Raw genomic sequence first — 14,293 nt, 5'->3', positions numbered from 1 at the left:
AATAAATACGATAATTTTGATTTATTTATTTGTTAACGAGTCGATTTAAAATGCATTTAATCTTTGATTTGCTTAGAATAGATTATTAAAAGTTTAGTTATAAATGATACTTATCAAACGAATTAAAGATGTGGATTATAGTCTAAATAATATTTTTAATCTAATCCAATCTTCAAATTCATTCAAAAAGTTTGATTATTATCGTAGTATTTGTATATTATTCCAAAACCAGATATGTATATAAAAAAATAGAAAAATAAAAAATAGAAAAAGATATCTCTATTTATTTTGACTATATATATAACCAAAAATAGAACCATATTTTCATGAGAAAGTTTTTTTTAGGGTTAATGATTGAGGAAAGGAATTTGATGTATTCCCTCCAACTCCGAAAACAGCCTTGCATCTTCCAATAAACAGAGATAAAGATTCCGCGGCTTTGCTCCACCTTCAACCTCCCTTTTGGTTGCACGGTTGCTATCTTTCTCTCTCTCTCTCTCTCTCTCTCTCTCTCTCTCTCTCTCTCTTCTCTGTCACTTTCCCGGCGCCACCGTCAGCTACAATACACGTACTTACAAGGAGATCTCAGCTAACAAAAATCACAAATTAAATAGACAGAGATCGAGAGTGATCGACTTACCTAAACAAATCATCACACCATTTTCTCAATGGCAGAGAAAATCTACCCTGCTTCCAAGCCCAACACCGGCCCCACTCCCGCCGCACCCACCGGCGCCGGAAACGGAAACGGTAATGGAAACCCTGCGTTTCCGGCTACCAAAGCCCAGATGTACAACGCCACTCGTCCGGTGTACAGACCTCAACCCCGCCGCAGCCGCCGTAGCTGCTGTTGCTCTTGCTGTCTCTGGATCACCTTTGTTATACTTTTGTTGATTGTCATCGCCGCCATAGCCGGTGGAGTTGTGTACGTTTTGTACCGTCCTCACCGTCCTTCGTTCTCAGTCTCCTCTCTTCATGTCTCTCAATTCAACCTCACTTCCTCGGATAAACTCACCACGAAGTTCAATTTCACCATTTCAGCTCGTAACCCTAACAAGAAGATCGTGTTTTTCTACGACCCGGTTTCCGTTTCGTTCAATTCGAAAGACGTTGATGTCGGTGACGGATTGATTCCGGCCTTCACGATGGGGAAGAAGAACACGACGATGTTGCGGACCACCGTGTCAACGACCGGACAAACAGTGGATGATAACTCTGCTCTTAAATCAGATCTGAAGAACAAAAAGAGTTTACCATTGAAGATCCAGCTCGATACCAAAGTGAAGGCGAAGATCGGAAGCTTCAAGACTAAAAAGGTACCGATTAGAGTTACTTGTGAGGGAATCAAGGCGGCAGCACCCACCGGAAAAACGGCGACGACAGCAACAACTTCTGATGCTAAATGCAAGGTGGATCTTCGAATTAAGATCTGGAAATGGACAATTTGAAATTATACTTTTCAATTGAAGGAGAAATCAAAGGTGTGATTATCTGAATTTGATTTTTTTCATGAATATTGTGATTTTGGGGAAAGTTTGGATTTGCATGTTTAGGAACAGGATTATGGGTGTTTTTTTTTATTGTGTTTGATAGAATACGTTATAAGTTTGATATCTTCTGATTAATCCATAATTGGAAATTGAATTTTTGTTATGAATTTAAGCATTTTCCATTCAGTCATATTTGTCATGGAAATTAATCGTATTTTTGTTTTTGGTATTTTTGGCACATTGTTTTTTAATCATATTTAGATATATTTTTCGTAAAAGATTAGTAAGTACGATACAAAATGTCGTTATCGAATTAACAAAAATTAAATTGTGTTGTTAATTTGTATAAACTAAACAGAAAATAAGGTTCATAATACTTGATGTAAAAGATGTTTTATTTAAAATAAGAATTGGCCTAACATAAACAAAATAACGATTATATAAACAATGCAATCGGTCATTGATTAATCTGAACATAATACAAACTTAATTTGTTTGATATAACTTAATCTTGGATTCTATTCTATGAATAAAATTAATTAAAATATAACGATACAAAATCAAATTGAAAATCAAAAAGTCGATTTTTTTTAATTCAGTTTATTTTAGTTAAAATTAGTCATATTGAAAGTACTTAAGTTAATGTATATACTTAAAGGATGTCAATGTATATACTTAAAGGATTCAAAATTATTGGAATACAATACCTATGTGATGATCAAAATTTCCAAATAAAACAACTAGGATAGCAATAAGGTAAAAATACATATTTATACTTCATGAATATGGCTTAATTGGAATAATAAATTATAAATTTATGTTTATTAATACATAAAAATCTGGTTTAATTGTAAAAATTGTCATACATGTAGTTTATATATAGTTTAGATTAGGTTAAATGAAACAATATTGTATTTATACATGAAAATATGGTTTTTAATTGTATTTTTCTTTTTTTGAACAAAGGAAAAATAATTTAATGGTAAGATGTGTATAAAAAAAATTATTTACTTAATATGTATAAGGAAAGAAAATTGTTAAAAATGTGATATGGTGTATATTTATGTCATATCTGGATGTTTTGTGGCTCTCTGAGCCTAAAGTTCCAAGCTTTATCAAGTATTGGCCCTCATTCATTCCCTAAACCCCTTATTAAGCTATGATTGAGTGTTTTATCCCCTTTGATGCCACACATGGACGTAAAGTTAGCAACTTTACGTGGTATCTCAATCCTAGGGGACCAGATCTATAGTTTTGAGCATTAGGCTCGTTTGAGAGGTGGCTGAATGAGTTAAGACAAGGAAAACTTGACGAGTTGCTCTGCCAACTCGGCGAGTTGGCTCGGGGTTTCCTCGATCTTCTAGATACTGTATGAACTCGTCGAGTTGTCTTGACGACTTGGCGAGGTTACTCAGGTTTTCGCGGTTTTTTGAATTCTGAAGGAACTCGACAATTCAGTAGATGCACTCGACGAGTTGGGTCAACATGGACTGATGACCTTGACTGTTGACTTTGACTTTGACCAAGGTTGGCCAAGTTTGACTTTAAGGATATTTTAGGTAATTAGGGATTTTTATGGAGTTAGTCACATGGTGGTTGTAGGCGGTTAGGTTCGGAGCCGTGACTCGAGAGTTGGATCTTGTTAGTCAATGCTACTTGTGAGGTGAGTTTTCCTCACTGTACTAACAGGGTCAAAGGCACCAATACCGGCCCTTGGATTGTTATCCCGGTTATCTTATGATTGAGTATTGTAGGATCTATTAGATTGGTATCCTGGTAGATATAATGTTGTTATGCTTAGGGATCGGTTAGATTTGCCTGTTATATGTTTTATCTATATGCTCTCCAGTAGCTTGTGTTGATGTAATATCGTTGGGTTGAGACTATACTGGTTTGTGCTACTAGTCAACAAACTCGATAATGTTTATATCGGTACATTATATGTATGCATATCTGTTATATGTCGACATGGTGTGTGTGTGTGTGTGTGGTTGGGCTGAGGCAGGCATGTTTCGTGCTGAAGACCAACATACCCAAGGCGGCCCGGATAGACTGAAGGCCCATCGGAGCGTACCAGTCAGGCCGAAGGCCCGTAGAACGGTCCAGATAGGCTGGAGCCTATGAGAGTGGTCCATATAGGCTGAAGGCCCGGTAAGGCTGTCCAGTCATGCTGAAGACTCTATATGCATGTTGTTATTTGTATATGTGCTACAATTTGTGTGTTGGTACTTTGGCGGAACTCACTAAGCTTTGTGCTTATGGTTTTAGTTTATTGTTTCAGGTGCTTTAGATGTTTTGGCAAGGTGAAGGCGTGACCGTACACATCCTCGCATTTTGGACTTATTTTGAAAACTATGTGTAAATGATTATGGTTTTAAATAAATGTTTTGGAAGCAACCATTTTGTAAACACTTCTATAGAAAAGGGATTGTATCGGAAAGTTTAAATTTTACTGAAAATTTATGGATGTTACAAGTTGGTAACAAAGCCTTGGTTTGAGTGAATTGGAGGAACATTCATGTAAATCCAGTCTCAAACTAAGGAAAAAGGTTTTTAAAGCAATTTTCAAAGATTTTCAAAATGATTTTTAAATAGTTTTAAAAAAATAATAACAATAATACTTAAACATGATGTGATGTGTACGATTAGCTGGAGCCAGTAAGTAGACCCCAAATTACCACACAGTTATTTGAGCTTATGATTGTTATGATATGTTAGAACAGCACGCTAGCAATAGGCTAGGGATCTTCAGGAATTACATGGTAGAATTGCCTGATTATGTGATGCCTTAATTCCTATTGAGTTTTCTTGTTGGATGATCTGTGACTCTTTCGAGTGTGAACTGGCTATTGAGTGGATACGCTAAGTCACATGCTGCATGGTTTAAAGGATCTTAGGCTAAGAGGTTTGGTCCTGCTGCGCATCTCTCATCTGAGTCCAACAATTGTGGGATTGAATCTTTTAGCCTAAGATCGTTTAAACGGTGGGGTATGTGATTGCATTAATGTGATAGTCATCTAGCACCAATGGAGGGTCGTGTGTAAAAGGTGGTATGGATGAGTCGTATGGGGTCAGTCGGCCAGTCGAGTTATTAGATGAGGTAGCGGTGGTCTCCCTGGTTTGAGCGCAGTTCATAATGGGCCAACATGAGGAAGAATTAGCCACTCTCGAGATAGTGAGGGGGGGGGGCGAAGATACGTGCAAGGTGCTGGAAGTCTGAGATCGAGGATTTCATAGGAGGATATCTGATTTTATTGCATCTTAGTGCTAGTCAACTTCTCTGATCGAATGTTGTTTGCTTTGTGCTTTGTGGGACCCATGTTTATGAGAGTCAACCATCAAATGAATACATTAAATTATATGCTATGAGGGTTAAATAATCTTAGGATAAAGGACTTGGACCTATTGCTCAACTCTCATCTGATTCCAACCGTTGTAGGGCTAGGTGCTTTAGCGGAAGGATTATTTAAGCCTGGTCGTATGTAATTATATTCGTGAAGTGGTTGGCTGGAGTTGGTAGGGGTTCTTTAGCAGCTGATGGCAGAGGGAAGTGTGGGATCCTAGGATAGCCTAAAGAGTATTCAGTGCGGTTGTCTCGCTGTTGAGCAGGTTTCAGGAGTATTTTATGACTAGGACTTGGAGGACCCGAGATGATTCTTGAGGAAAATATGGATAGGTGTGGAAGTTAGTATTAGGCTCATACTACTGAAAGCACAAGATTCATACTCAAATCGAGGAAAATATTAGGGATTCTAAGGGCGAGCCAAGGAAGGTAGCATGGTTGGATACCATGATTCGTGGAAATGGTTCTGTTCCTATCAAACTTTTGGTTGTGGTTTCTCAGACATGAGGATGGTCCTGGTATTTGGTGTGAGCCCAGTGGCATTATCGATTTTGGTTGTTAGGTGCAGACCTAGTGAGTTTTGGTTTGAGGCTTCGGGGGGTTGCTCGAGGCTGGGATGTGAGTCGCAGGACTTAGGAAGGAAGCAATGATTATGATCGGTTGAGTTTTGCAGCTGGAAGTAGAATGACTGATTGATAGATTGGAATGTCGTTATCTTTGGAAAGGGTTGTGCCCTTTCAGTTTTTCGAGTTCGAAGGAGTGATCAGGCTTGTGACCCCAAGGTCAGGTTGTATTTCCAGCTCGGGGTCAGTTGGTCGTAGGGGTTGGTGGCTGTATTTCAACGTTGGTGAGCGCAGGTGGATTGATGTGACATTAGTATCTTGTGAGGCAAGTAAGAGCCCCTAATCTCGGGAGACGGGAAAGTTTAGTGTCGGATTGTCATTGGGATTACAAGCAGGGAAGGGAATCCTGTTGATTAGTTCACGTCACCTCGGATCAAAGGGGAGTCTTCCGACGTACTCCCAGGTTGGTCAGGGTAACTCAGGAGGAGGAGGTCAGAATTTCTTTGAATGCTCTGAGGGTGTGTCATCCCTTATATTCTTCGGGGTTGTATCGGGAATTGTATTGTGCTGGATTTGGTAGGTTATATCTCGTGTTGAATTTCTACTATTTTTAGGTTATTAGGATCGTTATATGCCATCCTGCATGACGTAAGTCTTCAGCTGAAATTCAGGTTTCTCTCATGTTCTGATTGATCTGTAGCGGGAGGATAATTTTTTGTATGTTATTCATTCCATGGTCAGGAATGATTGTACCTGGTTGATCCGATTTGAGTTGTGAGTTGATTTTTAACCATTCGGTGGTATTTATAACCCTAAGTGGGGGAGAATTTATAATTCTCAGGATGAGTATCAGGCATTGAAGGTTTTGTCAGTTGCTATTCGGACTGTTGTTTTCAGATTTGTTGGGCAAATGTTGATCGGTGAACGTCCCCATAAGCGGGTATGTTCAGCTCCAGGTGGGTTGTGATTCTCTGGTTTGGGTGTTAGGATGTCCTTGACCATTGGTCATTGAGTTCGTCTCTCATCATGAAATCCTCGAAGGATTCAAGAGGCGATAGTTAAGAGTAGGGAATGTGTCACCCACCCTTCAGTGCAGTGTATTTATGTTTCCTTTGGTCCTTGGATAAGTTTGCCCTCAGTGGTAGAGTGGAATTTCTTACTCATATCAAACTCGGGTTTGGCAACCTTTGAGATCGCCTTGGAAGTCTTCTCGAGCTAGTTTCATGTGGTTAGGATCCGTGCAGTCTCGATCAAGTATGGAATCTTGTTTCGATCGGTGATGTGGACGTCTTCTGTTATTGATGGATGTGATGTGTTGCTTTATCTCGAGAAATCTTTCCTTTTTGGATGAGGTTTAGGTTTCCCTAAGGATATGCATGGTTCTGTTGGTTTATAGCCTTCGAATTGGGTCAAGATTTCGACCATTATCCTATCCTCGGGATGGGTGCGACCATGGGTTTGTAAGGTTTTGCTTGGGTAGCAGCTAGTTCTATAATTGAATCGTACATGGTAGGGTTGCAGCATAGTGGGGAGTTTTTAGTGTTGTGTGGGACGGTGATTAGATCCCCTCAAGGCAGTGAAAGGAGGAGAGTATCTTTAGGATCCGTAGAGTTGGGCAAGCAATGTAATACCGACAATGTCGGTATGGGATCAGGAGCATTCCAGTCATGGGGTGTGGGCCTAATGGTCAGGATTATTCATTTAATCTATTTGTGACGCTCTCCGTAGTGACGCGTTGATGAGGATTGGAAAACCCATAAATCAGTTGGTTTGGATAGGGGACGTTCAAGGGCCGTTAGGAGTGCCAGTCATATGTCAAAACGAATCTATGGAATGTTTGCTCCATATTTCTGTTTGTTCGCAAGTTGTTGTTAGGGATCGGATGGAATGCGGAAGTTCTTGGTTTGATCATCTTCTTTCGTCGGTTCAAAGGTTGGTAATGGCATGGTAGAGAGTCAAAGGTTATACTAAGGTTTTGGTGTATGGTATGGATTTGGATTGGGAGAGGTTCGCTATCGACCTGTTTGAGGATCTTTTCTGCACGATTTGTGGTATCTTCAGTCAAAAACTTGGGGTGGATTCATGGATGGCCATTTTGGGACGGGTTATAGTGGAAACTTGCGTTGGAAATCGCAAGTGTATCCGTGTGAGGCATGCATACTGGAGGTTAGTGAAGTAAGTTGGGGAATCTTTTGGTTAGTGGTGCAAGTCGTGAGTTTCAGGCGAAAGGTGTGATGTCAACTATGGTGAAATCGAGGGTTGTTGGGTTAGAATGTCCCTGCCTTTCAGATTTTGGGAACCGGGTTAGATCTTTCTCCTGATTGTCTATGGCGGCACATTGTATTTGGGTAGGTTGAGGCGGTCCTGATCTATGCAGTAGGCCAAGATATCCGGTGCTGGCCGACTATAAGTCGTAGGCACGAAGGCTCAAGTGGAGCGGTAGGGTTGAGGCAGTAGGCCAAGACACCCAGTGCGGGCCGATTGTAATTCGTAGACACGGAGGCTCCAGGGGAGCGGTAGGGTTGATGTGGTAGGCCAACAAACCCTAAGAATTTCAACCCAATGTTTGATTGGATTTGACAGGTTGATATTCCAGCCCGAGACTGATCAGGCCAGTCATGGGTGTTTGTGGTTATGAGCTAGTCGTGATGAGTATATTGGTTTGGGAGTTAAGGGAAGCATTTTCGGTTGGCACAAAAGGTTCATCCCCAACTGTCTCCGATTGTTCATCATATCCTAGGAAATTTTGTCATCAGAATTAGCTTTCTCTAGAAGGATTATCAAATCTCATTTGTCTAGTAAAGAGTTGTCGGCAACAAAGTATGATCCGTGGTTCCGTTTTCTGGTAGGAACCTCAGGTTTCCAGGGTTGAGCAGTCCTTCTAGGGAATAAAGGGAATGGAATTAGCAATGGTTAGTATGGGCGGTTTGACGGGGAGTCAGACCAAATTTATGCTTCCAGATTGTAGATCTTCAGGTAAAGTGGGATTGGTCGCTACATGAAATTATTGATTGGGTTTCTTCAAGGTGGAAATTTTCTGCTAGGTTTGATCGTCTTGGGAAGGTCGTTGTAAGTTCAAGTTGTGCAGGTGCCCCTCAGGATGTCGGACATGCCAAGGATGGTAAGGGATGATTTCGAGGATGAAATTGAATTTAAGTAGGGGAGAGTTGTAGCATCCCAATTTTCAAGAATGAATTTTAAGCTTTGATGATATAAAATTTATTGATCGTTTAGATCTTTCACAGGTAAATCAATGAAGAACAAACAACTAAATCAAACAAGACAATGAACACAATATAGAATCAATATAATGCTTATGATTCAAACGTAGTCACACCTCAACAGAGCTCGATTAAGAACTTCCACTGTAGAGGCGAGCTAGGGTTTACAATACTATAATGAGAATGATAAAAGCCTTGAAAACAAAGGATGCATGCATGCACCTTAAATACTAAAACCATAGAATAAAATAATACACGATTGGACTGGCCCAAACCGGTTACAAAACTGGGCTGATAAGAAACAAGCCCAAGACGCAACATCGTGATCCCAACAATCTCCCCCTTTGCATCAATTGAGGCGAGACCTTCACTTCGGTTGATTGACAGCAGGTCGCTTCACCACCTTGAACAGACATGGAATCACAGCAAGAAGAACATGGCGAAATTGGATATGCCATCTTATCATATTTGTGAAGTACTTCTTATCGCTTTCACTGTTCTGCTTACATCTGTGAATAATTCCCAAAACATACTCCAAGCACGAAGTAGTAAAGAGATGTTTATCAGTCAGAGCGAAAAAGCACTTCTTACCATCCTGCTTGGTGAACATCACAGAGTTTAACGCTGGGTCAATCTTTCCCATTTTCATTTTGTTGACATCACTTGCAGAACCAATAGGCAAAATGGTAGGCTTCTTCCTGAGAACCGAAGCGATCTCTTGATCCATCTTAGCTACCTCCAGAATGTAGCAGACTAGCAATCTTTTCAGATGATCAATTATTGGCTCATACTCAACTGGGTTGGAGAGTAGAATGTTGTGCAGAACAATCCAATCATGAGGATTGAGATTGGGTAGATCAGCAAGGGAGAAGGTATGCTCAGACATGGCCGAACCTCTGGTAACCTTGAACTTGACGTTGATGTATTTCCCTGCTGCTTGAGGCATAAGGACCCAAACTGTGATACTTTTTTGAGCGCTCCAAATGAGATATAGAGGTTGAGCGAACTCCAAATAATAGTCGATTAGCTCACGATCAACCTTCGGGTCTGGATGTGGGACTTCTACAATAGGAAGAAAGTAGTGAAAAACAAACGCCTTTCAGGTGATAGGCATATCAAAATGAGAGTCCTTTTTATTTTCACAATCCAAAGACACTACTGGAACAAGCCAATGAGTGCTAGGGATTCAATGGCTTCTTTGATCAGCTTCTCCAAAATCCAAAAGGGAAAGAGGGTTTTCTTGCTTTCTAGGAGATCATGAGCCTCCTTTACCCTTCTTTCCTTCTCTACAGCTTCCTTTACAATCTTGGCATTGAGATCAATTTCCCTTTCCCTTTCCTTTCGCTTCAAAGCTTCAACGATTGTCTCCTCTTCCTCATCACTGCCATCCACAGTACCCTTGCCTTTAATCTTAAAGCCCGAACCCGAAGCACGCTCAGTATTCTGTTGTTCTGGCTCGGAAGTAGGAGGAGGTTGAGACGAAGATGTTAGTCCTTCTCCCCCTTGTTTTGGAGGTACCATAGTCTCTAAAACACCTCCAATGCGACTCAACATCCCAAGGGCATGACGAAATTTGTCAGCAAGATGGCTTCAGATTGAGATTGTCAGGATAGGGTCATGAGCCTCCAGGACGTTCGATAAAATGGCATGTATGTATGAGACACAACTTTTTACAACAGCCCTTTCAGAGCAAAGTTGATTGACCTCGTTGTTCGCCTAAGAAAGTTGGAGATTTTTGGTTTTTAGCTGAGTAGTCTTAAGAGCAAGTTCATCCATGAGTGAGCTCTCCATGGCTCGATCAACTTGAAGCTTTGTGAAATGTTCATTGAGAGAAGATAAAAGGGCAGCATTATCTTTTTGAATATCTTGGCGAAGAGTGGAAAAGTTTTGCTTCTCAGTAGCAAATGCTTCTTCGAGTTTGGTAATTGAGTTGGTCACTTTAGAAGCGTTCAACTCAGCTGCTCCCTGTAAGGACTCAAGAAAAATATTAGCATCTTGAATTAGTTTATCGACTTTTTCGGTTACTTCTGTACAGACTTTGGTTGAAGCAGTAATAGCTGTTGTAGCGTTAGAAATGAAAGCATCATGAGCCTTGACAAAGGAGTCAAGCATGGTCTGAATGGCAACTTCAGAATAGGGATGGTGAGAGGAAGAAGAGGCCATGAGATTGTCGAGTTTGGCATTCAGCTCCTTGATGTGCTTTTTGGTAATAGGAGCATCATCATCTTCATCACTCTGAACACGGTAGGGGCTGTAGTAGAAAGAATCAAATTCCATGTCTTAACCACCAAGAACAGTATTGGTTTCGGTTGAAGGTGTGGGAGATAGTGGTTTGGTTGTCTTAAGGACTGAAGACCAAACCCCCGTATTAGATACATTGGTTTGAACTCTAGTGGTGGTTGTTGTTGTGGCTTCATAAAATAGAGGAGTGGGAATGGGAATGGTAGAGGTGGGTTGTGATGGGATAACTGGGAAGGTTGTTTGTAAGGAAATAGGAATAGAAGCAGGTGGAGAAGAAGGTATTGGGGAGCGAACGGATACCTCTGGTGTGGGTGACCTAGGTGGAGTATCACCACGAACCGAAACCTCCTCATCAGAGCTTTCACTCTCAGATGCGGTAGGAGAAGGTTGTTTATTGCCAGTAGGAAGATACTCAGAGTCTGAGTCGCTGGAAGATTGAAGGATAAGCTTCCGGACTGGCTTTTTGGTTTTCTTCTGCTTAGGCTAGGAAGGAGCTGCCTTTTCTGACTTTCGCTTCCTTGGAGTCTTCCCCTTAGCTGCTTTGATAACCCTCGCTTCCTTTTGTTTTTCTTGTTTCTTTCCCCTCTTTGTCGGCATGTCTGCTTCCTCTATGGAGCGAATCATAGCAGGTGTTAGTTCCTTTGGACCCGAAGAAGGAAGCTTCTTGTACTCTTGAATGACCAGGCTCGCCTCAGACACACAAGAATACATGGATGCCGAAATGGATCCAATGAACGAAAATTTCGACGAATCAGTGACAATAATCTTCATGGTATGGAAAGTTGCGATGGAGGAGAAAAGCGAGTCAGCCATGATTGGAACATGAAAACTATCCATCGCCCACTCCGTGATAATCGACCAGAACCTGCCACACGAGACTTCAAAATGGCAAGAGGAGGAAGTTAAGCTCCGAACAATCTATTGCCATAGGATTGAACCATAATCAAGATGTACCCCATTGTACAACCCATAAAGGATAGTCATGAACGATTTACTCGCCCCGTCTGATCCAGCACTGCGTTCTGAAAGACCTTTGAACAAGAGAGTGAAGAGGCTGTTCCATTGTAGGGGAAGGCAAGATTTCTTGAACTTCGTCACAGTGGTTAGGGTTTCAGTGTACCTCATGTTGTAGAACATTGAGAACAATTTATCAGTGGTGATGGAATCAAGGTTTACCATAGTGGGTTCATGAGAAAGACCTAGCAGTGAGCAGAATCCATTTTTGGAAATCAAAGTCTTCTCGTTGTGAATGTCGAAGTGGATTCATTCTACAACTTTATCATAGTGGGCAGTTGAGTAGATATGAGAGATATAGGACATGGGAACTACTTCCACCTTTGTGAGAGCGTTGACAAGAGGAGAATATTTGAGTCATTCCACAAACTGCAACATGTAGGGTTCATAGGTGAACGGCGTTAGGTCAACCAAGAGGTTTTGTTGAGGCTTGATGGTAAGAAGAGTGGAACGAACAGAAGTATCTTGAATAGAAGAGGATTCCGCCATGGATGAAGCTTGAAAAGAAGATGATGAACAGTGAGAAAAGTCGTCGTTTGCTTTTAGAAGATTTGAGAGCGGTAAAAGAGTAAAGTTGATTGGGAGAAACCCTTTTATACGTGAGAGTATGAGAGAGAAAAATCCACCTGAAATCTTGTCTTTTGTGAAACGGTTCCTGGTGCAATGGGGATTAGACAGTTGGCAACCCCGATGATGACGCAGGAGAGAGAAAAATATTTCACTTTTACGCGTCTTTCCATAGATATCACCTTTTTCAAATCGACGAAACTTTTGGATAACTGCTGACTCATCCGTTGTGCTTTATCTGAAACGTCACCAATATAAATAACTTGAACCTTTATCAACCTGATTATTTCATTTGAGAACTGCCATAACACCTTTAGAGCCCAAGCTATATGAAAAATGGCTTATACAAACTAGAATCAGAATTTTGGAAAATCAAAGATTTTCGTGCATAGAGTGTGAATGATAAAGAAATAAATCGAACTTTGTGGGATATTGTGATGTCGATTAAGACATGAAACAGTGGATCCCGGGCGCGAATCTCTTCCTTTCAAGTCAAGAGAGACTTCAAAGTGTCTGTAAGGTTTCCCATTAAAATACGATCAAGTGCTTTTTAAGAAGCAATGAAAGGCATCTTTTATATATAAGGCTTGTAAGGGTGCATTTCGCTTCAATTCAAGTTTCGATTCTTGATTTAACACCGAAAGAGAATGAAGTACTTGTGAGACCAATGAGGCCTGTTGAACAAGTAGGTTTGACATGTATTCAGTGACTTGTTGAAAATAGGAAATCTCAAAAAAAAAAAAAAAAAAAAAAAAAAAAAAAAAAAAAAAAAACTGGGTCCTTGGGGTAGAAAAGTCTTGGTGATAGAAAATTTCAAAAGGATCGCTCAAAATAAAAAGAGATTTCATTGGTGAAAGCTAGAACATAGTAATTGTTCACCGCTAATGCATTATCAGTATTGAATTGTGAGTTTCACTTAGTACGTAGTGACACGAGACAAAGATCATAAACACGGATTTTTGTGTAACCATAAACCTCAGTGGTAAGTGCTGAGAGTCTCAAGGGTTACATGAACGATATGAAGTGAGATGGAGAAAAATGATGTAGGTGGTTTAAGAACCGAATGTACCTCTGCTATAAAAGTAGGACCAAGCAGAAAACTCTAAACTCAATATGAGAAGACTAAGGTAGCTCACGATTAGAGTGAATGTAATAGCCTAATTGGGAAAACATGATTTGTATATATCACATTATTAAGGCTTCACTCAAAACTTTAGAGGCTTTGATCATCATGCAACAGCATGCATCTAGGGACACTTAACTAATCCATAAAGAAAAAAATTATACCTGCTTCAGCTCCATCATTGAGAGTAACTTTTATACAAAGAAAAACATGAGAAAAATGAAATAAAATGGAAAATGTTTTTATATTTTGTGAAAATTTTCTAAAGAAAAAGAAATAAAAACAAAAAGAAAATTGTTTTTGGATTTTATGAAAAGAAAAACATAAAAATGAGTATTTAAAAGAGTGTACAAGAGAATACAGACAAAATTCCTTTGAGTGAAAATGAAGCGAACTGAGTTTAGTAGGACCAAACCCAAAATAGACAGAGCGTTCGGTTCATTTCGGTTCCTGGGTGAACCGAACCCGAAATAGGCCGAGCGTTCACTCTATTTCACTTCCAACCTTTAATGAAGCGAAGGCGATTTTGGTACTGATTCAGCTTCCATCATTCCAAGGCCTTGTAGGATCTTATTGAAACTTGCTTCAGGTAAGGCCTTAGTAAAGATGTCTGCTTATTGATCAGTGGTTCTGACGAAATGAATTTCTACGTTACCATCTTCCACATGATCTTTGATGAAGTGATACCGCAGTGTGATGTGCTTTGTCTTTGAGTGTTGCACTGGGTTATG

The 14,293-nt window shown here is 40.3% G+C and overlaps 1 protein-coding gene across 1 annotated transcript; it reads left to right on the top strand.

Moving 5' to 3' along the window:
* The first annotated feature begins 312 nt into the window (after nucleotides 1-312).
* Nucleotides 313-1,676, top strand: LOC111889053 (NDR1/HIN1-like protein 6). Its single transcript, XM_023885188.3, has one exon. It carries the CDS (start codon nucleotides 669-671, stop codon nucleotides 1,446-1,448), a length of 780 nt encoding a protein of 259 aa, XP_023740956.1. The 5' UTR covers nucleotides 313-668; the 3' UTR covers nucleotides 1,449-1,676.
* Nucleotides 1,677-14,293: the final 12,617 nt, after the last annotated feature.

The sequence above is a fragment of the Lactuca sativa genome, chromosome 4 (genome assembly GCF_002870075.4).
Source record: "Lactuca sativa cultivar Salinas chromosome 4, Lsat_Salinas_v11, whole genome shotgun sequence".
Taxonomy (NCBI): Eukaryota; Viridiplantae; Streptophyta; class Magnoliopsida; order Asterales; family Asteraceae; genus Lactuca; species Lactuca sativa.
This window is presented reverse-complemented; position numbering and strand designations above follow the sequence as displayed.

What these genes read in the sequence shown, in the direction of transcription:
- LOC111889053 (XM_023885188.3), top strand. Translation starts at nt 669, where the DNA reads ATGGCAGAGAAAATCTACCCTGCTTCCAAGCCCAACACCGGCCCCACT.